Raw genomic sequence first — 25694 nt, 5'->3', positions numbered from 1 at the left:
GGTGATTTTAAGTTAAAGCCCCTTTTAGTGTACAGCTGTGAGAATCCCAGAGCTCTCAAGGGTTATGCAAAACCTAACCTACCAGTGATTTGGCACTCAAACAGCAAAGCCTGGATAACTGTGACTATTTTTCATGACTGGTTTATCAACTATTTCTGTCCAGCTGTAGAAAAGTACTGTGCCAAACATCACCTTTCCAACAAAGCACTGCTCATTTTGGATAACACTCCTAGCCACCCATTGAATTTAAATGATCTTTCGAATAGTGTGCGAGTTGAGTACTTGTCCATCAACACAGCAGCCTTATTACAACCAATGGATCAAGGTGTAATAGCAACTTTCAAAAGATATTATTTAAGAAAAACTTTTAAGCAATTGACTTATGCAACTAATGGAGAAGGTAAGCCAACAGTTCGGGAATTTTGGAAAAGCTTTAACATTTTGAATGCAATAGATAACATTGCTGAGTCATGGGATGAAGTGAAAGTTTCTACAATGAATGGTGCCTGGAAAAACATTTGGCCAGAGTGCATCAACAACTTTAGTGGCTTTCCACCAGCAGAATCGGCAGAAAAGGTTACTAGAGACATAGTAGAACTAGCAAATGAGGCTGGATTTGAAGACGTTGTCGAAGGAGATGTGATTCACCTCTTGGATTCTTATGAAGATTATTTGTCAGATGACGACCTCATGTTGTTGGAGCAAGAGCAGGCTTCACAAGAAATTGATATGATAGAAACACCACCCGTCCCTCTTCAAATAATGACAAACCACCTTTCAGATGCCTTATCATATGTTGATCAGGTTGTGCATATCCTTAGTGTGAATGACCCAAACCGAGAACGTAGTCTAAGGGTTGGCCGCTTACTGCAAGACGCTATGAGCTGTTACAGGGAAATGTACAAGGAAAAATTACGTCGCAAACAGCAGTCAACTCTTGATGCATTCCTTGTCTTAAAATCAGAGCCTCCCTCTCCCTAACTCTGTTCCACCACGCAACACTCCACAACGTCTCTGGTTAGTACTTACCTGTTTTTGTGAACCACTATCATTTATTGCAAGTAATATTCTTAAATTACTGATTTAATATGCATTTAAAAATGTCTGCCTATATTTATGTGTTGCTATTACTTTTATTGAAGAAAAAATCCTGTAGAATGCACCCTCTTATAACTTGGGATTCAGTGGGGGGAATTAAAGAATTTGCTTTATGGATAGGTTTCGAAGAACAAAACCCTCTGTAATGCCATGATACAGTGTATCTCTTCAGAATCTAATGATTGCTGAAAGAATGTAATTAATGCATCCATTATTGCTGAATTTATCAGAATCAGGTTTAATATCACTGGCTTATGTTGTGAAATTTACTAACTTTACAACAGCTGTACAATGATGAATAAATATAGAGAAAAACACTTAATTACATTGAGTATACACGTCTAATAAATAGTTGTTAAAATAAGTAGTGCAAAAAATCAGAAATAATAAGGTAGTGATCATGGGTACAACGTCCATTTAGGAATCGGATGGCAGAGGAGAAGAAGCTGTTCCTGACTCACTGAGTGTGTGCCTTCAGGCTCCTGGACCTTCTTCCCGATGGTAACAATGAGAAAAGGGCACATCCTGATAGTAGGGATCCGTAATGATGGACACCATCTCGTCCAGCTACATTAATTCCATCCAATGTATTTTTTGACATTAATGGGTTACCAGCTTCTGCTGTAGTTTAACTCCTCTGCCTCTTTTATGTTTCGGTTCATGTAAAACTCCTCACAAGGTTCTAGACTAATCCAAGTAGTACATCTTATTCCATATTTTTCTGAGATGCAGAAGTGGCCAGAAATGGAAGAATTGAGATCTCTATATAGAAGTCACAGGAAGAGGGTATTTAGCTCTTCCACAAGTCCACAACATGGAAAGTGTGTGATAATACAGTCCATGTTGATCTGTGAAATTAATCTGCTGAGGAGCAGGGAGATTTTCTGATGATTATCATGGAGATTGATATCACAAAAGAAAAATAAAGGGGCTGAGTAGTGAGGCTAGCACAAGTGTGCTTTCCATTCCATAATCATTGAACACATTAATAACAAAAGACAGAACAACACGGTTGGGCCACTTGGCCCATAAAGTCTGTTCTAAAATTCCATCATGGCTGATTTATTATTTCTCTCAACCCCATTCACATACACAAGTATGTTTGAGATCCCCTCTGAAGTGATCAGATTTAAATAGCCGCAGATCCTTTTATTTAAACAGGGTAATAAGTACAATATTAATAATAAATCTCATTTGCCCAAATGACAATGGATTTATTGATTCCTATATTTATGTCCTTTTGGTTTCTCCAAAAACTGTATGAAACTTCACAAGACCTCATGCTTATCCTTTACAGAGAGCATGGCGACAATTCGCTAAAAGGTATCAGAGCTAATTGAGATTTCAGGTCCAGGACAGTACTCTTTATCATTTGCAACAAAGTGTCTTGGAGCTAACACATTGATAGTGCTTCTCTTTTCACAGAAGCTGCCCAACCAGCTGTAACTCTGTTTTTAATGCAATATTTATGGCTAAACCACTTAACGAAATAAAAATTGATTTTACCTGTATACTGGCAGATCTTTCTTTTGATCATAACAAAGAGAATCTGTACTTTGGGGAGAGCAAAAATAAGTCCGGGTTGATAGCACTATGTTGATGAGGACTTGCACATAATGATAACTGGTTATGTTATCCAAGTATAAACTTAAAAAGTAACTTTGTCACATGTACATCGAAACACAGTGAAATGCGTTGTTTGTCAATCAAATCAGCGAGAAACGTGCTCAGGAGCCTGCAAGAGATACCATGCTTCCGGCATCCCCACAGCTCCCTATCCCTAACCGTATGTCTCGGAAAAATGGGAGAAACCCACTCGGTTATGGAGAGAACGTACAGTGGTGGGAATTGAACCCCCATCTTACAGCTCGGTCTGTGAAGCAAGTGCTGTGCTAAAGTGCCGCCCCGTAATTAGCATTGAATAATGAAAGTCTGCTGTTTTAAGATACTATAGAGATGCAAATAATTCAGCTGACACTTTGGCAACCTTCAGAGCATGTTATATATACGTACAAATATCTATGGTTTGTTTCCCACATTCTGCACTCATTATAGACTCCCAGATCAATAACATTGTAGACATATTTCTGTCCCCAGCAAATTATTACAGCAAATATGTGCGTTGGCGAGAGGGAGGAATGGGGCATGTTTTTCTGTTGTTGCTTTGTCGCTTGATGTGTTCTGTGTATTTCTGACAAGCACAGTAGTCATGCTGGTGTTGAAATGTGTGGTGATATTTGCAGGCTGTCCCTGGCACCTCCTTAGCTGTGTTTGTTGTTAATGCAAAGGACACACTTTACTGTGTTTCAATTTACTTGTGATAACTCTGAAATATGGTCTAAGCTACCATCCATATTCTCAATATTAATCTGCTTTACAGTGCAGCATTTTGCTTCTTATAAAATGTTTTTTAAAATAATTAATAAGGCAAGCTGGTTTTGCTTTAGTGCCTGTTCTGAAAGTTGGATACTTAAAATGATTGTGCAGTATCAAAGATTTCTATAAATTCAACATAATTGTCACTACTAATAGTAGCCTTCATCTTTGCTTCCTAGGCAGAAATCACAAATGATTGAGAGGTAAGGTGGGTGGGGAGAAACTGCAGAGGGTCTTAAATTGCAATTAAAAGTTTGTTAGAAACCAATAATGTACATTCTAAAGTCTAAACCATCACTAGATAAGTTTTTCACAATAACAGTAACAAAATATTAGTTCTAATTTATAGAATGATCTTGGGGACTATTAACTTCTTGTAGCTTGGTCCTCTTATTCCAGTTACAAATTCTTCTCTAATTTGATTAACAACATGCACAAACCCTACCTGCCAATGAACAGGATGTATAAGGATTACTGTTTGGCATGTGGTCTGAAGCCACATCTTGGTCTTGTACAATATAAATAGTGACACACAACGTTTTGGCTTAATAGCCTATATTGGTGACACACACGGCTCTGCATTCTTCCAGTCAATTTTGGCCACTTCTGCATTTCAGATTTTCCTTTTCTCTATATTGACAGCTAGACCTTCAGTTATATTGACACAATGGATCCGACTTTGTACTCTAAAACCCCCCTCTCTCAACACAATGAAATTCTTTGCCGCAGCCTCAATTATTGGCCCAGTACCATTTTGGCTGACAGTGTTCCTATGAACCATCAAAACTTATTACTTTTTCTTTAAAGGTGCTCTAGCAAATGTTGTGGTCTTAAAAACAATTATGTACTTTATAACAGTAAACATTTTATTAAATTTTCAAGATATTTTTTACAAGTAAACTGTTGAATCAAGAATTGTGTAGATAAGAAAGAAATGTACCGGTAGATGTAAAGACAAAAAAAAACAGATTCAAGTACATTTCTCTGGCATTTTCTCACATCCACCTGCACATCTGTCCCCCACAGAACTCTTGACTTGACTCCAATACATATAATGGTTATCAGTTGAGAGAGTGGAAGATGTGTCTGCTGGAGAAGTTGAAAGGTGGCTCACAGAGCATAAACCAATTGGACTGAATGAGCTGCTTATGTACCATGGACTTGATACAAATCCTGTCATATACACTGTTCATAGATCTACATGGTCCATCGTCCAGCTCTATTGACATTGTTTTTAATGTTCTTTTTATTACAATGTTGGTTAAAACTCCAGCCACTCTGTCATGTATAGACAAGTCGCAGGAGAGATGTCCCCGCCTTCATGACAATCGTGAAATACCTGGAAAACACATTAAGAGGAACTGAGCTCCTGTCTGTAACTGAGTAAGAGAGAGAATACACCAATATGTAGAAGCAACAGATCACCAGAGGGGTCAGAGTCATTTTGAAGGGGACCCCAGCTTCAAAACAGTTTGCTCGGTGTCTTTACAGGTTAAGCACAACTACCTTTTGTAGTGCCGAACAGATTTACTTGTAAAATATTTACATCTTTATGGGTAAATAGCAAAGAAATGGATCTAATGGGATGACATGCCGGCAAAGTATTTTGGGAATTACCATTTGCACATACTTCTTCCTGCCGTAAACAAAATTTAGATACAGAGCAATAAATTCTGACCTCACTATTTGAGGTGGAGGACTCCTACAGATTTTTGGTGCCTTAGCCTCCTTCTGAGAGCCACATAATGGAGGCAGGCTGAGGGATAATTTAGACGGAATGTAACCACTTAGCGGAAATGACCAACTACATAGGGAATGGGGTAAATACAAACTGAGAATCTCCATGAGCTCTCTAAACAGCAATAAATACTCTAGCTTCGATACTAACAACAGTGCTTTCAGTCTGTAAGAGCCACAACCTCGGCATCCATCTCCACTCCTCCAAGCTTTCAGTCACCTTGACTGTAGTAGCAGTTTTTTTCCAATTACTCTTTGTCAAAGCTCCTGGTATATCCACCCCCCCCCCCCCCCATGTCAAAGTTACCACTTGCTGTTGTCCTAAATGTGTTTATAACTTAGAGTTTGAGACTATTTCCCACTTACAGGGCAAAAGACAAACTTCAAAAAGTGCATTAATGACCAAATACCCTATTCACCCCCTAGTCCATTCATTCTTCAACCTACTGAACCAGTAGGAAGTAACAGGAACAGAAAGCTGTGGTGTTATTCAAGCTCAGAGCCCATCTTGCAATCTCTGAAGGTGGACATGAGAGCCCTCTGTCAGCAATCTCTTTATTCCTTGGCTAAATCTAGGAGCCTAGAGTCCTAAACATATGACAGTCGTATTCCTCTGAAACAAGGCAATGCTGCCAGACGATGGTGTATGGTTTTAAGTGCTGACAGAGCTACAAACACTCAAACTAAGTGAAGAACGGTTCAGCAAGTTTGAATGTTTAGACCCAAATGTAGGGCCAGAATTGTTGCCAGAGAAAGGCGGACATGGGTTCAACCCATTGAATTAATCACAGTACGTTGTACACAAGCACTAAAGTAAACCCAAATACAGAGAACCAGAACTGGCGGGGGGGGGGGGGGGGGGGGGGGGTGAAGGGGGAATAATTTCCTGAAATCCATCAATCACAGAAATCCTTTAGGCCACTTTCACATTATATTCTCAAGTTTTTACCTAAATCACTTTAGTGGTAACATAAATTGGCAGGAGAAATCATCCTGGTGTCATGACCAATATTGATTAAAAAAAAGTCCTCTTCAACTTCAATCATTTCTCTCGTGAGACTAGGTAATGAATTCCCATGTATATAAATGAAACAACAATACTTCACTGATCCCAAAGAAGCCACACTCACTGGGCACATTCCACAAGGTGTCCTCATCAGGCCAGTGGGCTGGATGATGGGATTGACTGCTTTATACAGCTTCATTTGTCCATCCACGCTACCGACCGTGCCTTCTTTTGCAGCTATAATCGTCATCTCTACTTTCCCATCATATATCAATGTATTTAGAATAGTTTCTATATCTTCCATTGAGAGTTCCACCTGAAAATGCAAGAGCCCTGGTGGTTATGCATTTACTGAACAACAGAAGAAACAAACTGAACAAAAATGTCAGGCTACAATTTGAAGCAACAACTGATTACCGTCTGGCCTAGCCCATGAATGGTTTCAGTAACAGGCCTTTGTATCCTTCACAGTAGTCAACCATGACTTTAGAAACAGGGCCAATATTCCAGTTCTTCCCATTGCTAGAGCAGCAAGCTACAAAACCAAATGTCGGCAGAAGCCAGATCGAAGGTCCATTTCAGGGACTTCAGTACACATGAGATTTTGCAGGTGCTGTATATCCACAGCACCACACACATAAAATGCTGCAGAAACTCAGCAAGTCAGGCAGCATCTTTGGAGAAGAATAAACAGTCGACATTTCAGGCTGAGATCCTTCATCAGGATAGATGAAGAAGGGTCGCTCAAACCTTTAGCGCATAACTCCTGTGAAGCACTGCGGGACCATCAGAAATATTTTCTTTTGGAGGAAACCAGATGGATACCCCATCTGCGCTCTGGTAAGCATAATATCCCAGTGCACCAATTCAGAGAGCAGGGCAACTTTCTCAACCATAATCAATAGAGCAGATTATCTGGTAATCTGTTGCAGTCAGTGGGATCTTAGAGTGCATAATTCTGCTGCTACACTTCAACGGTACTGCAGTGCCTTCAAAACATTTTTGGATTCTATCATTTAATGAGATTTGTGAGAGAATGATTAGAAGCAGAGGGGAAGAAAAGTATTCGCCAAGATTTAAAATATGTATCCATGTGCAAGTGCTCATTCTGCAGTTATGACAGAATGTAACCAAACAGCAGAACTACCGGTAATTAGTGTGATAGATCCCACAGAACTGCTCAGTTTACCACATATAATTAGTGGCAATATCTCATTAGCACTGCACTATATACCGCCTCTGACTTAATAAACAACATTAACCAAACGTTGTCTTATCTTCTAGTCCAGTGGCTTGTTTTAGATGGGAAGAATGTGCAGTCACAGCCTTTAACATCGCCACGGAAGGGCAGCAGATTTACAATATTATAAACACATTCATAACCCTTACAGAAAAGCAACAGCAGCATTATGTTCTCCCACAATGTTGATTGTGAGAGACAGCAATCACAAACTCCCTGCCCTGGTTCAAATTTATTGGAACTGGAGCCCAAGAAGCAATCTGTGACAAAAGGTTTCAACCCCCTTCCCCTGTTTCTAATTGTAGGAAATTTCTGTGCATCGATCAGATCTCAACTAGTTCCATCCAAGGGATTGAAGAGACATTTAAGAGTGCCTTTGTATTTGAAAAGCATCTCCAAAGGGCTGATTTGTAGATGAGAAAAGAGAGGGGACTTTAATTGGCAAGAAATGCACTCAAGCAGAGCAGCACCACTGGACCAGAACAGTGGTGGTGCCAGCGAGCAGTAAATGGTTAACTGTATCAAGGCAACAGATAGGTTGAGAAGGATGTGCAGGAAAGGTTTACCTCCATCTTTCATGTTCACACTCTGCTAACTTTGGACCCAAAAATGGAAGCTGGACTGTCAACAGTTTGGTTTAATGAGGAACAATGGCCGAGGAGTCAAGGCAGCGTGAGCTTGAAGACAAAACATAGAACACTACAGCACAGTACAGATTCTTCGACTCATGATTTTATGCTGACCTTTTAACCTACTCTAAAATCAGTCTAATCCTTCCCTCCTACACAGCCCTCCATTTTTCTATCGTCCATGTGCCTATCTAAGAGTCTCTTAAGTGTCCCTAATGTATCTGCCTCTACCACCACCCCTCCTGGCAGGGCGTTCCATGCACCCACCACACTCTCTGTTTTAAAAAAAAATTAACTCTGACATTCCCCCTGTACTTACCTCCTATCACCTTAAAATTAAGCCCCCTTGTATTAACTATTTCCACTCTGGGGGAAAAATCTCTGACTATTCACTTGATCTATGCCTCTTATCATCTTGCGCATCTCTATCAAGTCATCTCTTATCCTTCTTCGCTCCAAAGAGAAAAGCCCTAGTTTGCTCAACCTATCTTCATAAAACATGCTCTCCAGTCCAAGCAGTAACATAATAAATCTCCTTTGCACCCTCTTGAAACTTTCACATCCTTCCTGCGAGGTGACCAGAATTGAATATTCCAAATGTGGTGTAACCAGTGTTTTAAAGAGCTGCAACTTTACCTCACAGCTCTTGAACTCAATCCTCTAATAAAGACCAACACACCATACCCCTTCTTAACAACCCTATCAACTTGCATAGCAACTCTGAGGGATCTCTGGACATGTGAACAGGAGATGAAATTGTTGTTTGTTATTTCTAAGATAATGAATCAGGAAGGCACGATTTTAGGTTGACTGGGAACATGAGATTTAGTCTGTAGACAAAGGGGAGGAAAGGAACTGGTTGAGGATGTTGAATGTCATAACCAATGGGGCAAAAAATAATATCTGCAAACTTCACTAATCCTGAAACTGGAAAAAGCAGGGTAAAGTGGTTTCAAGACACCGTATTTGGTAAAAATGTCACTTTTGAATACTGATCACTTTAGCTACACAACAGATCCAACCATTGAAGACGACCTCATCTTCACAGGTCTAAAGGAAAGAGACCGACAGAATTCTAGTACCTTGCTGATACCCAATTCACAGATGTATTTCCACACTTCATGCGATGAAGCAAACGAACTGTTCCTTTGAACCATAGGACTCTGTTTACTCTCCCGAGCCACCTCTGCCTGTAGGGAACACATGGTTACTTTCTTCATTAGGGATTAGGCTTTAAAATATATATTCAATATTACCATTCACTTCAGCAATGTAAATGTGTGTGATTACTGATTACCACCCAAGTACAAATGAGCCTATAATAAACACTGGATATTGTGGGACTGCTGGATTGGAGAAATATATAATTATTTACAGACAATCATGCAGTTCCTTCCTCGGTTAGATGGACATCCTGTACATAGAAAAAAACATCTGAGAGACTGTGGGGATAGACTTATGTTATGCCCAGCCATGATCACAGTGAATGGCGGTGCTGACTAGAAAGGCCGAATGGCTTACTCCTGCACCTACTGTCTATTGTCCCTCCAAACAGTACAGATTACAGCATCTCAGGATGGGAGCAGAATTAGGCCATTTGGCCCATCAAGGCTATATCGCCATTCAATCATGGTTGATCATTTGTCCCTCTCAACCCCGTTCTCCTGCCTTCTCCCCGTACCCTTTGACACCTTACTAATGAAGAATCTATCAACCTCAGCTTCAAATACATCCAATGACTTGGCCTCCACAGCTGTCTGTGGCAATGAATTCCACAGATTCACTACCCTCTGGCTAAAACAATTCCTCCTCTAAAGGGATGTCCTTCTACTCTGAGGCTTTGCCCTCTGGTCATAGACTCCCTCACTTTAGGGACCATCCTCTCCACGTCCACTCTATCTAGGCCTTTCAATATTCAAGATGTTTCAATGAGATTCTTACCTTCATTCTTCAAAACTCCAGTGAGTACAGGACCAGAGCCATCAAACACTCCCCACTCACTAACCCCATCATTCCCAAGGTCATTCTTGTGAATCTCCTCTGGACCCTCTCCAATACCAGCACGTCCTTTCTTAGATAAGGGTCACAATATTCCCGAGCGGTCTGAACAATGCCTTATGAAGCATCAGCTTATTCTGTAAGAATTTAAAGCCTTTACCTTATTTTGTAAGAACTTAAAGCACTGTTGGTTCAACACTTCCACAAACTCGGACTCGAAGTCCTGGTCACTGTACCAAGCGCCACCAGTCACAGACCGGTCTGGCTGCAAGTTATACAACATGTACACCTTCTTCTTCGATGCCTAGAATAAGGGAAGATAGGAGTTTTACTTACTCTTGACTCCAGTTCATTACTGCCAAAGCAGGCATTTATCCCTCAAGCTAGCAGCTCTTTAGAACATTGAGAGTCAAAAATAAATCTTCATCCGTTCTTTGTCACAGGTCTAAATACTGGAGCTCCTTTGCTAATGGCACTGTGGATACAACCTCACCAGAAGGAAGCAACCATTGAAGAAGGCGTTTCGACACCACCTCCTCCTAAGTCAGAAGAGGGAGCAACAATAATTGATGGCCTTACCAGCAACATCCATAGACATTAGTAAATTTAAAACAAATTATGTGCTGGACTGATTGCATTTTTGAAAGGCACAGCTGGAATAATTCAGTGGATTTTATGATCAGTTTCCTGGTGCCTGTCACAAATCACAAGATTTTCTTCCCCCCACTGCCCCCGAGCTCAATTTCACAACCTACTGACATGGGGTTGCATTTCTGATCTCTCAGTTAGCACCAAGGGTGCTGCCCATTCCCCTTCTGCATCGCTGCTCCTGGGTGTCCGGGGACATCAAAATGCTAAGATGATCACCAACCAAACGCACAGGATACGTTAGTAATGAACTCAAAAGGAGTTGGGGGGGTGGAATCTGAAAATTTCCTCTCCAATTTTAACAGGCAGTGAAAAACAATCGAGAAAATCATGGACTGAACTTAAAACATAGTTGGTGTTTCAGGCGTTAGTCTGTACGACAAAATCCCATCTGGAAAAATATTGCCTCTCACCTTAACCAATGTACAAGTGTTAATATTTTTAAATGCTTCTCCATAATGAAATATTTTTGGAAATATATTGAAATTACTTCCCCATAGTTCACATTTCCCCAACATTAAAAGGACAATTTTCCAAAAAAAAGGAACTTAGAGTAAAAGACTTTGAGGAAAGTGGGATTAATGAGATAGATATAGATACAGTACACTGGCCTGTTTCTGTACTTTGAATTACTGGAGTTGTATTGCTTTCACAAAAGTCATTGGAAGCTTCATACACTCAGTAACCACTTTATCAGGTGTTTCCTGAGCTGAAAAGTGGCCACTGAGTGTATATTCGTGGTCTTCTGCTGCTGTAACCCATCCACTTCAAGATTTGACATGTTGTGCATTCAGAGATGCTCTTCTGCACATCACTGTTATAACTCATGGTTATTTGAGCTATTGTCACCCTCCTGTCAGTTTGAACCAGTCTGGCCATTCTCCTCTGACCCCTCTCATTAACAAGGCATTTTCAGCCACAGAACTGCCACTCACTAGATATTTTTGTTTTTCGCACTGTTCTCTGTAAGGTCCAGAAACTGTGAAATCCCAAGAGATCAGTAGTTTCTGAGATACTCAAACCATCCCACCTGGCACCAACAATCATTCCTCGGTCAAAGTCACTTCGATCACATTTCATCCCTATTCTGATGTTGGGTCTGAACAACAACTGAACCTCTTGACCATGTCTGCATGCTTTTATCCATTGAGTTGGCTGATTAGACATTTGTATTGACGAGGAGTACAACTGTACCTAATAAAGTGGCCACTGAGTGTATGTGTTAAGTATAAACTGATTAAAGGTAATTCCATTTTTTAATATACTGAATGAAAACACTAGTTTGAAGGTGGCCATGCAAGCTTCAGTGCTGAGGAAGGGTCTCAGCTTGAAACTTCAATTGTTTGTTCATTTCCACGGACGCTGTCTGACCTGCTGAGTTTCTCCTGCATTTTTGTGTGTTGCTTTAACTGAAACATGTAAGCACAGACCCGAGCCCATCATCTAAAAGTAAAGGAGTGCTGCACTGTGCAGTCAAATCATGCCTTCTGTACATGTTGAGAGATCTGAGAGGGATGGGATGGTGGGAGAGTATTTTATCCAAACCCGGATTAATATACTCACAGCAACAGACTTCACAGCTTTTATTAGTTTCTTGCTTTCCATGTTCTTCAAAATTTTGTTGATCTCCGTTAGAGGAAGGTTGCTTTTGTATCGAATATCTCTGCTCCATATACCTACAAAATAAACATTTATTTTACTGGGCTCAAGATATAATTTTAAGCACTTTGTAATTTTCCAGCATTACCATTTTAGATCAAAGGTATTTTATTATTAGACATGTTATGAATTCTTAAAAGGTATTAACCGTATCTTAGCAATAACAGTATCAGAGATGTGAATTCAAGACCCGCTCAAAAGACTTGAGCAAGAGGACCTCTTGGTATAGGGGTTCCCAACCAAGACTTCGTGGACCCCAGGTTGGGAATGGATCTTTGTGGTCCCATTAATTGGCATCACGCTAAAAGATGACCATGACACTGCAAGATCAGTACACAAATGTGAGAACAGTAGAGCTGACAGCTCAAAACTGGGCTTCGAAAGGAAACTGCAGGTCATCACGGAGCTCTCCCACAATGCACAGCCATGTGAGCTCACATAACCCCAACTCTACCAGCACCATCAAGTCAGGAGACCAGTGAGCTTCTGTGGGAGCAGAATACCCAAATGTAGTGCCAACTTTAGTGAAGCCTCAACCTAACACTAAAATAGTGGAAGCAGTATTGAAATGAAATCAAACTGATGCTTAGAAATCCCAGAAATGGTGATGGACAAACAACTCATTTAACATGGCAAGGCAACTCCACAATAACTGCAGAGAACATTGGTGATTTAGCTTCCTCTCACCCTGCAAGGTCAGATTCCAGCCAATTCTATTTATTCCATGTGGCCAAATGTGCTGGACACAGCCATGTCCTGACCAAGTCCCAATTTCTGTGCCGAACACTTGTCCTGCCTGTAGAATTAGCCATACTCTGAGCCAAACTTCACCAACACAGCTACAACATCTGACAATGTGGAAAGTCTCTCAGGTACGTCACTGCCACACAACCAGGCACAATCCTTTGCAAACAGCTTCTGTACACCATCAGAATGTCCTCAATCCTTTGTGGGACTGGTTCATTAAAAGTGCTGAAAAGCTATCACCACACACCAACAACTTACGGACATGCAGTTAGCTCAAGGCTAGGAGAATCACCCAGCTCCAGACCTCGATGCAGAGAGAAAATACAAATAGGATTCCAAGTAAGGTGAAAGTGATTGGGCTTGACATCAGTGCAACTTCTGACCACGGTCAAGGGTTTACAGGGGTGAGGTTCTGCACTGAAATTAGATAATGCTTGTGATTACTGAAACTCAATCTCCTCCTGCTCCTCAGGCCTGTGCCCAATCCCCTTCAGCTGCTTCATCAAAGACTTTCCCGCTATAAAAGACCAGAAGTGGAGACGTTTGCTAATGTGTTCTATTTCAGTAAACAATTAAGTTGTTTATAAACACATTGTCAACATTCATTGTTCTTGCAGCTCTCGGGATCAAGGGTGACTTACTTCAATGACAGCTTTGAGGATTCCATGCTGGCCAATGTGGTCAATATGGGAACCACAGTCTCTCACAGATGTACAAGGTGGTGAATGATGGGGCTAGTGGTTTGTGAGATGTTCTACCCCTTTCTCTGCGCCTCTGTGCTCCCGATGCATGCTTTGAGGTTCTCTCTGCCACCCTGAATGCCCCTTTGAACAATTATGGCCCAAGGATCAGTCAGGATGTTTAATATTTGCCATTAAATGGCATCTCCAACAAAAACCAGGTCAGCGAGTTGGCGGTGAGCTTCAGAGTTGGAGATCTGTGCGAGCAGGGGCAATGAGGTCCGATAACCCCACGTTCGCGAATCGGTGAGACTAGAGCTCAAGGCCTAGTGTTCAGGGTCCCGGCATCAGCGAGTCCAAAGTTCAAGGCCTGGAGTTTGATGATCAGTGGTCCTGGGGTTGATGGAGGTCGATTAAGGAGTATGGAAGTCCAGGTCCCTGAGTGGAGCTCTGGTCAGCAAATCTCTGCAAGTTCACTGGGGTAGTTGAAGAACCAGTGTCTGAGAGTCTGAATGCGATGGAGTCTGGAGACCGAAAAAGATAGCCTTCTAGGGATTAGAGGACTGAGTGTGTTGGAGGAACCAGGGCTTGTTTTGCTATTCTACCGAGCATTGTGGGAATGCCATGTTGGTGCCAGAACGTGCACTGACACTCAGGGGCTGTCCCCAGCACACGCTTAGGTGTGTTGGTTATTAACGCAAAAGGGCACTTTTCACTGTATGTTTCAATGTACACATGATAAATAAACTTGAATCTTGATATTCATCAGCAATGCCACAGGAGATCAGTTCAGCCAAGACTTTCTGGGATCCAAAACAGGTATCAGGACAGCTATAGAATATATTCCATGAATACTCAGTGACATCCTGCACATATGTGATTGACACCCTAGGCACCAATTCAATAACTCATCCTCTCTTCAATGGTACACAGAGGCTGAAGTGTCTGCAACCTCCAAATAGCAAGGAGCACAAAGCTCTGCTGGGCGGGTCCCTACCCGACTTAATACACAGGTCTAGTAACTTAATGTGCTGCTGCCACTAACTACATGGACGCAAGAAACTTTGCTGGAAACTTTGAGCAACACATGCAAAATACTGAAGGAACTTAGCAAGTCAGGCAGCATCTGCACAGGAAAATAAACAGTCCTGCTGCTTAATCCTCTCCGTAGATGCTATCTGACTTGCTGAGTTCCTCCAGCATTTTGTGTGTGTGTTGCTCAGCCATTTTAACTAATCTGGTAACATGCAAGCTATGTTCTTTTCTCTCTTGATTCACCCAGGCTGTCTGGTTCCCTCATCAGATTCCAGAATCTCCAGTTTCCTTTTGTCTCCACATACAGCTTTCCAGCTGCCTCTACCACCTCCCCCCTCCGCCATTAACTCAATCTGCCTATCAATCCCCCCCACCGCCCACTCCCCACTTCTCCTGGTTCTACCTCTCACCTGCCAGCCCCTGCCTGTCACACTGGCCATCACTCCTTCACACACTCAAACCTGATGCAGGTTCCTGACCTGAAGCCATCAGTCCTCTGCCTTCACAGATGCTTCCTGACCTGCTGGTTTCCTCCAGCAGTTCATTCTTTTGCTCCAGATTAGTTATTGCAGTGTTTTGAGCCTCGATTTATCTTATTGTAAATTCTCCCTTGATTCTACAGAGACTTACCATCACTTCATGAAAACTAACTTGTGCCCTTCTTTGGTTCTGGTGAAGGGTTGCAGACACAAACCATTGACCATTTCTCTTTCCTGCTTGAACTGCTCAGCTTTTCTAATAACCAAAACAAAACCAACAATACTGGAAGCACTTAGCTTGGCTCCCAAACGCAACAAATGAAAACACACACTCTGAAATTGGGCTAGTAAGTTTGAGAAGGGCGAGGCTGATCAAAGAGATGATATCTTGAAACATTCCCTCCATTCTTTTTCTAACCATCATAAGTGGGAGACAGGTGTAATCTGCAGTGGGACTATTCTAAAATGCCTTACAGCCTGAGACAATCTCTCAGGAATGAAACTGAACAGCAAGTTCTCCCAGGTACATTCCTTAGGTTACAACAGGTGTGCATTCCTGAGGGGTGTTTGTACATCAAGCACAGGTACGTTGTGGGTAGGAGAGGGTCACAGAAACAGCTGTGACAGCAGAATGAGCAGATGGAGGGAGAGTGGCCAATAGCTGACCTCACTGTTTCAGTGAGGGAGCAAGTAAGTCTGCTCAGTGCTCTTAGTTCTGCTCACCTGCCATAGCTAAGCTAAAGGACAGGAACTTCAGGGTTGTGATCTCAGGATTGCTACCCGTGCCACTTGCTAGTGAGGCCAGAACTAGGAAGAGTATACAGCTTAATATGTGCCTAAGGAATTGGTGTAGAAGGGAGGGCTTAAGAGTTTTGGATCACTGGGCGCTCTTCCAGGGAAGGTGGGACCTGCACAGAAGAGACAGTTTGCACCTGGACTAGAGGGGCACAAATATCCTATCAGGAAGGTTTGTTAAAGCTGCATGTGGGGTTTTAACTAGAGTAGCTGAGGGATGGGAACCAGGGTGCCAAAACAGTTAGTTGCGAGGTTGTGGAGACGCATGTAGGTAACACCTCAAAGTCACTGGAACTGAGAAATAAGAAAGGTATGACCACGTTAATGGGCTATATTACAGAACACCCAGCAGACTGAGGGATTTAGAGGAACAGACTGTTGCAAGAAACATAAGGTTGTTATAGTAGGTGATTCTAAATTTCCACATTTTGGCTGGAAATCCCAAGCTGTAAAAGAACGAGATGGCATAGAGCTTATCAAATGTTTTCAGGAAACGTTCCTTCAACAGTACATAGAACTCCCAATGAAAGAACATGTAATACTGGATCTGCTATTGGGGAATGAGGCAGGACAGGTGACAGAAGTTTGTGTAGGAGATCACTTTGCATCCAGTGACTACAATGCCATTAGTTTCAAAGTAAATATGCCAAAAGATAGGTCTGGTCCACGGGTTGAGATTCTAAACTGGAGAAAGGTAAATTTTGATGGTATCAGAAATGATCTGGCAAGTGTGGATTGGGACGGGCTGTTTACTGGCAAAGGTATACTTGGAATGTGGGAAGGCTTCAAAAGTGGAATTTTGAGAGTACCACACTTGTATGTGCCTGTCAGATAAAAGGTAAAGATAACAAGTGTAGGAAACCTTGGTTTTCAAGAGATGTTGATGCCCTGGTTAAGAGAAAAAAGGATGTGCATAGCAGGTATAGGCAGGTAGGAACAAATGAGGTGCTTATGGAGTGTAAGAAATGCAAGAGAACACCCAAGAAAGAAATCAGGAGGGCTACAATAAGGCATGAGGTTGCCCTAGCAGACAAGGTGAAGGAGAATCCCAAGGGATTCTACAGGTATGTTAAGAGCAAAAGTATTGCAAGGGACAAAATTGATCCTCTGGAAGACCAGGATGGTAATCCATGTGTAGAGCCAAAACCAATGGGAGAGATCTTAAATGAATTCTTTGCATCTGTATTTCCTCGGGAAATGGATACAGAGTCTGTAGAGGTGAGGCAAAGCAGCATCAACTTCATGGACCCTGTACAGATTACAGAGGAGGAGGGGTTTGCTACCCTGAGGTAAATCAGAGTGGTTAAATCCCCAGGACCTGAGTCCCTCAATCCCTGTGGGAGTCAAGTGCAGAAATTGCCGGGGCCCTAGCAGACGGGAGAGGTACCAGAGGATTGGAGGACAGCCAATGTTGTTCCACTGTTTAAAAAAGGCTCCAAACAGAAACTATAGAGCGTTGAGTCTGACATCAGTATGGGAAAGTTATTGCAAAGTATTCTAAAAACTTATTGGAAGGATAGACATGGACTAATTAGGGATAGCCAGCATGGCAGGTCACATCTAACCAATCTTATAGTTTTTTGAGGATGTTACCATGAAAGTGGATGGAGGCAAGGCAGTGGATGTTGTCTACGTGGACTTCAGTGAGGGCATTTGACAAGGTCCACATGGGAGGTTGGTCAGGAAGGTTCAGTCACTCAGCATTCAGGATGAGGTAGTAAATTGGGTTGGACATCGGCTTTGTGGGAGAAGCCAGAGAGTGCTGATTTAGGGTTGCCTCTCTGACTGGTGTGCTGCAGACATCGGTCCTGGGCCCTTTGTTGTTTGACATCTGCATCAATGATCCGGATGATAATGTGCTTAACTGGATCAGCAAATTTGTGGATGACACTGAATTTGGGGGTGTAGTGGACAGTGAGAAAGGCTATCATGGCTTGCACAGAGATTTGCATCAGCTGAAAAAATGGGTTGAAAAACAGCAGATGGAATTCAATGCAGACAAGTGCGACATTTTGCACTTCAGTAGGATCAACCAGAGTGGGTCTTACACAGTGAACAGTAGGGCACTGAGGAGTGTGTAGGACAAAGGGATCTGGGAATACTAGTGTGTAATTCATTGAAAGTGGCATCACAGGTAGATAGGGTTGTAAAGAAAGCTTTTCGCACACTGGCCTTCATAAATCAAAATACTGAATACAGGAGATGAGATGTTATGTTGAAGTTGTATAAGACATTGGTGAGGCCTAAATTGGAGTATTGTGTGCAAGTTTTGGTCACCTACCTATAGGGAAGATGTAAATCAGGTTGAAAAAATAGAGAAAATTTACAAGAATGTTTCCGGGTCTAGAGGACCTGAGTTAAAAGGAGGGATTGAATAGATTAGGACTGTATCCTTTAGAATGTAGAAGATTGAGAGGAGATTTGATAGAGGTATACAATATTATGAGGGATATAGCTAGGGTAAATACAAGCAGGCTTTCCCCACTGAGGATGGGTGAGATTACATCCAGAGGTCAAGGGTGAAAGGCGAGAAGTTTAAGGGGAACATGAGGGGAAACTTCACTTAGAAGGTCGTGAGAGTGCATACAAGCTCAATTTCAATGTTTGAGAGACGTTTGGATATGTACATGGATAGCAGGGATATGGAGGGCTACGGTCCCGGTGCAGGTTAATGGAGGTAAGCAGTTTAAATGATTTCGGCATGGACAAGATGGGCCAAAGGGCCTGTTTCTGTTCTGTACTTTTATGTTAGTCAATGACTCAAACTCGGGGGGGGAGGGGGGAGGAGAAGTGGGCTGGTGGGAAGGAAGGAGAGGATGTGTGGGAAGAGAAGACATTACCGAAATGTCCCATGCCCACCCAGTAGAAGATGCCTGTAATATCACTGCAGCTGGAAAATCCATTTCGCTGGTTTCTCAAAGCCCTGATCGTGAGTACAAGGTGTCCATAGGTCAGGTGTTTGAAACCCAAGGAGGTCCTATACAGAAATTGAAGAATGATAACCCTCCGGAAAACCTTCACGGCTAGTGCCCTTGGGTCTTGATCTCAGGCAGCCGGGCTCCCCACACGTAATACTCAGCTGGAGGAAGTTTTCCAATGACAGCAGACTGTGGCCCCTTTGGGATTTTACCGAGTTGGTTGTGAATTTGAAGATGTTACCGTACCTTTATTCCCAGCATCTTCAATGATTTGATAAACCAGCTTCTCTTGGTTGTCCGATCCCTTCATTTTGCTGATTCAACAAAAAAATGTTTAAATTCTAGCATGCATTTAAGATCAAAAGTCTTCCAAAACAAAAAGGATCAGTAATCCTCAGATTGCCACATCACTGTTCTGTTATTATATATATTTTTATTCAATTTTTAAGATAGTTACAAAGAATGAATAGAATGATAGAATAATGTAGTGTAATATCAGTCCTCCCCCTCCCCTTAACCCTTCCCCCCCCCTTAAGATTGCCTGGATATCGGAAGATCCCCACATGCTCCATGGAATTCAAAATAGCTTTAATATATGTATTTATTTCTTTCCCCAGATGGCTAATAACTTTATCTTTAGAGGACCTATATATTTAATCCTATCTTTTGTAAGTAAGGATGCCAAATTTTCAAAAATATGTCATATTTATTTCTTAAATTACAAGTAATTTTTCAAGTGGAATGCAGCTAAAAATTTCATTATTCCAACAGTCCATACGTAAGTATGAATCCGATTTCCAAGTAACTGCAATAGCATTTTTGGCTACATTTTTATGAATTCTTTCTGATATTTGTTCAATTTAGGTTTCGGTTTTATCCCTTCAATATCACCTAGTAAAAATAATATTGGGTACATCACTGTTTTGTGGCACAAATCCAGGACCGACACAACATTTTTTTGTTTTAAAAGACAACAGTTTGAACTGCAAAGCACTTGATACCAGCTGTGGGTTCTAAATCTGAATAAGACAGGAGGGCAGAGAGGAACAAGTATTTTGAGATTTCATGGTAATTGATATTGTGAATGTAGCCGCAATGCTACAATTGAAAAGGAATCAAAATCACTGGGGAATCCTGTGAACGGTGCAACGGGGAAGCACGGAGGACCTGTGATGGAGGGGGACTGGGGTCCACATACTTGAGAAAATGAAGTGTGCCTGTCTGAAAAGCAGACTGGTGAGGAACGTGCGGAGACTAAAATAGGATGGCTTGAAAATCAGCACGGACTTGTTGGACAAAGGGTTTGGTTCCCAGCTGGTAAAGGCAGTGGAGGGATTTCCTCCGACACGGGCACAGAATTCGAGGTACGGTAGTGTAGTGGTTAGCACATTGCTTTACAGTGGCAGTGATCAGCAATCAGGGTGCAGTTCCTGCCGCAGTCTATAAGGAGTTTGTACATTCTCCCAGTGACTACATGGATTTCCTCTGTGTGCTCTGGTTTCCTCCCACCTTCCGAAGTTATGAGCTGTGGGCCGGGTGTGGGTGTATTGGCACTGGAAGCGTGGTGACACTTGTGGGCTACCCAGCAAAACCTTCCACTGATTTGATTTGATACAAATGATGCATTTTGCCGTATGTTTCAATGTGACAAATAAAGGTAACCTTTCAAAGGTCTGGTGTTCACTAGAGTTTCCATTAAAAAAAACAGAATTACTTTGGTGTGAAATAAGAACATAAATTATTTACTGAGGGCAGCAATTTTTCCTGAAAAAATCCACTGAGTTTCATGACTCCTGAGTACCAATTGAACAGCTCATTCCATTCATAGGCTCTCTGGTAAATAGAACCAGCAGTTGGCCTCAAATTGCATTCCGCCAATTCATCGGACAAAGAACACAGAACATTTAGAACATTAGACATTCAACTGTGTTTTTCAATCCGTACAATGACATTCCTTATGGTATCTATCCTAAATTTTCCCTTTTAACCCTGTATTGGTGAAGCAAGGAAAAATCTGATGAACAATATCTCAGCTCACCCTCCCCACCTCTAATTATCCTCGCATTCATGCTCATGTTTGAGCAAGCTAGGGCTTTTCTCGTTGGGGCAAAGGAGGATGAGAGGTGACTAGGTGTGCAAGATCGTAAGAGGCAAAGACTGAGTGGACAGCCAGAAACTTATTCCCAAGGCAGAAATGGCTAATACAAGGGGGCATAATGATAAGGTGACTGGAGGAAAGTATGGGGGGATGACAGGGGTAAGTTCTTTACACAGAGAGGTGGGTGTGTGGAACGTGTTACCAGGGGTGGTGGTAGAGGCAAATACATTAGAGACATTTAAGAGACTCTTAAGACAGGCACAGGGATGATAGGAAAATGGAGTGTTTATGTGGGAAGGAAGGGTTAGGTGATTTTAGATGTAGGTTATAGGGTCGGCACAACATTATGGGCTGAAGAGCCTGTAGTGTTCTATGTAACGGCACATTGGTTAAATTATTGGACCAGTGGTGCAGCGACTGGGATTGATCATCCAGAGACCCAAATTCAAATCCCACCATGACAGCACTGCAGCAAAACCCCTCCCTGTTTACTGGTCCTTCATGGAAGGAAATGTGCCACTCTTCTCCAATCTGGACTACATGCCACCCACCACGAGGGTGACTTTAATGCCCGTGAAAGACATCCACCATACTGAGGGCAATTAGGGATGGGCAAAAGGCCAGCAATGGAAAAAGAATAAATGAAAGAACATGCCAACATTGTTTACAAGGCAAAATAATTGAGTCAAGAGATGCATTAATCAGAATCTGTCAGAATAGTAGTGCAAAACCAAAGACTGGAATGGCTTCCCGCTGTGTGTGTATGTGCTCCACTATAGAAAGGTCTAAAAGCAAGTGTTGCAATGCTGGTGCTTTCCTGTTCCTTGAGATTAAATGGGAAAGGTCTCACCTTGCAGACTGCGAATCCTTGATGCGGTAAAGGAGGCCAGCTGTGCCCCTCAGCAGGTCTAGCTGGCCCTGAAATGAGTCAGCAACAGTTATTTTGTCAGCCTCCCCACTTAAAAAGTGATGAACATTCCAAAGTTACATCAATATAATTAAAGTTTTCAGCAAACATTACAGATCTCACATGCTATTGGCAAATCGCGCTCTGAAAACTAAATGACAAAGTACTTCTGCATACCCATCCCTCAACCCACCTAACCATACCAGACAGATTAAGGCTTCAAAAAGAAAGAAGAGCCATCACACAAATGATTCGAAATGCACTGCACTCCGGTGTTGGATTAGGCATCTGGGAACACAATGCTTAACTACAAAGGCCACAGACTTTCAACAAAGCATGTATTTACAAAGTGCAATGGAACATTCTGAGGTGCTTCACTGGAGACTTGTCTCAAAGACTGCACAGAGTTTACAAAAACATACATATATAGTAATAAAATGCTTCTTAGAACTTGATATTATATAAGATATTACTTAAAATTCAAGTTATTTATTGTCATTCCTCATTATACAAGTTTAAGCATAAAAATAAGCTTAAAAACAAAAAAAACTACAACAATTACAATTACAAAAGCAGTCCTATAAAAAAGTGTACAAGTAACTCCTCTATACAGAGACTGACTGTATGCATGAGAAGTGACGCTGGGTGATGTGTACGTTGTGGTGGTGGGATGGAGGGTTCATCAGTCTGACGACCTGGGGGGAGAGTGACTATTTCTGAGTGGTCCTGGCATGGATGCCATGTATCCTCTTCCCCGATGGAAGTCCATGAACAGTCCATGAGCAAGGTGGATGGGATCCTTCACGATGTTGCTGGTCTTTTTCCACAACCTTTCTGGTATATATGTCCTTGATATCGGGCAGGCTGGTTCCAGTGGGCCACTTAACCACCGGTCGTGGAGTTCTCCTATCGCCTGTCCTGGTGCGGCTTCCACACCACACGGTGATCAGCATGAGCACGTTAGGATGCACATCTAAAGCTTTGAGGAGATGGAGAGATCTACAGAGTGCTAAAGTTGCAATGACTAAAATCAGGTATGTTCAAGAGATCAGAACTGAATGTCTTTCTCTACTTGCAAGGCTGGGGGGCATTAGAGATGGGGAGGGGTGGGAGCATTGAGATGTCCAAGTGGAAACCAGCAAGTAAGCAGAGTGTGGTAGATGGACAGGAATTGGCATGATCTGCAGAGAGGGCTTTGGATTATTTTGGCTACTGGAGGAAGAGGGAGGTTGGGGGAATGTTAGCAGGAAAAATATCAGAATCTTAAAAAAAAAGAGGTTAAAAAGATACGGATGAATGTTTCAGCAGAAGAGCTAAGTTAGTGCCAGAGTCAGACCCTATTACCCAAAAGGAGACAGTCTTACTGATGATTGCTCTTGTTCAAATGCAACATCAAAGTTCCCAGTAATCAAGGAAGAAGGGTGATACTTATAACATGGACAATTGTGTCAGTCTTCCCGATTTCCCAATATTCCGTTGGAAGTAACAACAGCAGAGAAACAGCTGGACACAATTATAAACATTAAACGAGCTGATTGTAGAAATGGATATCAGCTCCTTGCAGACTTTCAGCGGTCCAGTATCAGTATCCAAGGATGCCAGCCAGAGAGTTTCAAGGTGTACGCAGTTCCACGTTTCTCTCCAGCGACTGAAACCCACAATCAGTGCTAACTCCCCAGTGCAATACCAAGCCAATGCTGAGCCACCATCTTTCAGATGAGATAGAAACGCAGCCATGCCTGCCCTCTCTAGTGGGTGTGAAGATCATACAGAAGAAAAGGAGAAATCCGTGGCTCCATTCATTCCTAACCAGCACCTGTTTGTACAGCTATCAACACTGTTGCTGTTTGCAATGTCTTGCTGTATACCAACTGGCTGCTGCAATTCTACAGTTCAAAATCACTTTACCAACTGAGAGGCCCAAGATCATAAATACAAAACAGAAACACAAGAAGCTCTATTACGAACATTAAATGACCTACTATTGAGAGAAGCCTGTTGATAACCATTGCTCTCTTCTGTGGCTCCACCTGCGGCATGTCATTCTGAATAACCTGGTCTGTGATCCCTTGTGGAAACTGCTGGCAGAGTTCCAAAATCCTGTGTGAGAAGAGAATAGGAAAAAAATAATCAGACAGGAGGATTCATTCTCATCCAAATGTCAAGGCATCATTAGATGTGTTCTAGAAATCGCAACAAAACCAGTCGATACTGAACCATCACAAACTCACATGATGGAAAGTACGGTAGTCAGTTTATAGTACATGGCAAAAATAGGAAGGAAAACAGAGATAGAACAGTATAGAAACAGGCTCTTTGGCCCATAATACTGTGCCAAACCAATTAAATTAATCAAATTGTTAACTAAACTAATCCCTTCTGCCTACACATTGTCCACATCCTTCCATTTTTCTCACATTTATGTGCCTATCTAAACGAATCTTAATAGGCCCAAATGTATCTGCCTTCTCCACCACCCCAGACAGCACATTCCAGTTACGCACCACCCTGTGTAAAAAAATTTACACCTCACATCGCCTTTGAACTTGCCCCTTCCACCTTAAATTCATGCCCTCTGGTATTACACACTTCAACCCTGGGAAACAGATCCCGTCTGTCCACAATCTATGCCGGTTGGCAATTATTACTAGGCCAGGAAATCAGATCGAGACCAACGTTGGATCAGCTCTGAACAGGACACATCTATAAACCAAAGAGCAGACTTTCAATCCCCAATAATCAGGAACCTGGCATGCCGAGTGCCGATTCCTCTGTTCCCTGGGACATACCAGGCTCTGGATTCTGCACTCCCTTGAAACTCACGGAAAACTTGTCATAACTAAAAAAGTGAATTATATGTACCCTAAAGAAGGGACTCCACCTGAAACACCAACTGTTCATCGATGATGACTGACCTGCTGAGTTCCTCCAGCATCTTGCTTCGGATTATGTGCATTTTGGGTTACTATTAACAATAATATGCAGTAGTCCAGAAAATAGACGAGATCAGCATCAAAGTGTCACGCATGCCATAGTAATGGAGTTTTACTCAACTATAAGGAGATAAAGGTGGGTTAATGGGACTTACCTGTCAGAGGGGCACTTGGTATCAAATGCTACATTAACGCCAAACCTTTGCTATTCCCGCATAGAAACAGGTCATAAGTGCAAAATGTAAATGCAAGTCGTCTTATTAAGAATACTCAATTATGTACTAGTGAGAGAAGCCTGTCGAAGACCATTGCTGGGTTCTGTAGTATGTCACAAGGTGAAATTCACCCCAAACTCACGACAATATCTCACTCAAATTGCATTATGAGCTGATGTCTACCTCTGTCAGCACAAGCCTTAATTAATGGGTGCCGGCTTCTCCCCCGAGTGAGTTGTTCACACAAAAGCAAACTTTTTCACCTGTTTTCCAGCGCCACCGGATCTGGAACTTCTTGCTTGACTTTGACGTCTGCCATGGTTTGACGGATTGGGCGCCGGAGGAGTGGAGCTTGTCCGGGCCGGGACTGCGGCTGGAAGCCGCCTCTAGGGCTGCTCTGGAGATGCTCCGTTCATCCGCTCACGGACCAATCTGCCTCCCCGGCCGGGGTCCACGCACATCTCCCCTGCTGTCCTGTTGGCTCCCGGCGGCCGAG

General features: G+C 42.3%; 1 protein-coding gene across 1 annotated transcript; it reads right to left on the bottom strand.

Annotated features, from left to right (window-relative positions):
- Window positions 1-1320: 1320 nt before the first annotated feature.
- polr3f (polymerase (RNA) III (DNA directed) polypeptide F) lies at window positions 1321-25694 on the bottom strand. The gene is made up of 9 exons (XM_073051560.1): window positions 25462-25694; window positions 24033-24150; window positions 21994-22061; window positions 19292-19359; window positions 12296-12408; window positions 10245-10388; window positions 9169-9276; window positions 6342-6533; window positions 1321-4813 (listed from the first exon to the last, which is right to left on the bottom strand). Exons 1-9 carry the CDS (start codon window positions 25515-25517, stop codon window positions 4736-4738), a joined length of 945 nt encoding a protein of 314 aa, XP_072907661.1. The 5' UTR covers window positions 25518-25694; the 3' UTR covers window positions 1321-4735.

The sequence above is a fragment of the Hemitrygon akajei genome, chromosome 7 (genome assembly GCF_048418815.1).
Source record: "Hemitrygon akajei chromosome 7, sHemAka1.3, whole genome shotgun sequence".
NCBI lineage: Eukaryota > Metazoa > Chordata > Chondrichthyes > Myliobatiformes > Dasyatidae > Hemitrygon > Hemitrygon akajei.
The sequence above is the reverse complement of the archived record's forward strand: the minus strand, read 5'-3'. Positions and strand labels throughout refer to the sequence as shown.

Bases quoted from the DNA above. Each gene is read 5' to 3' on its own strand.
- polr3f (XM_073051560.1), bottom strand. From the start codon at position 25,517: ATGGCAGACGTCAAAGTCAAGCAAGAAGTTCCAGATCCGGTGGCGCTG. The intron at 24,151-25,461 runs GTGAAAAAGTTT...CTTCTCACACAG, and splicing joins CCGGTGGCGCTGGAAAACAG to GATTTTGGAACTCTGCCAGC. The intron at 12,409-19,291 runs GTACGGTAACAT...TTTATTTTGTAG, and splicing joins TGAAGATGCTGGGAATAAAG to GTATATGGAGCAGAGATATT.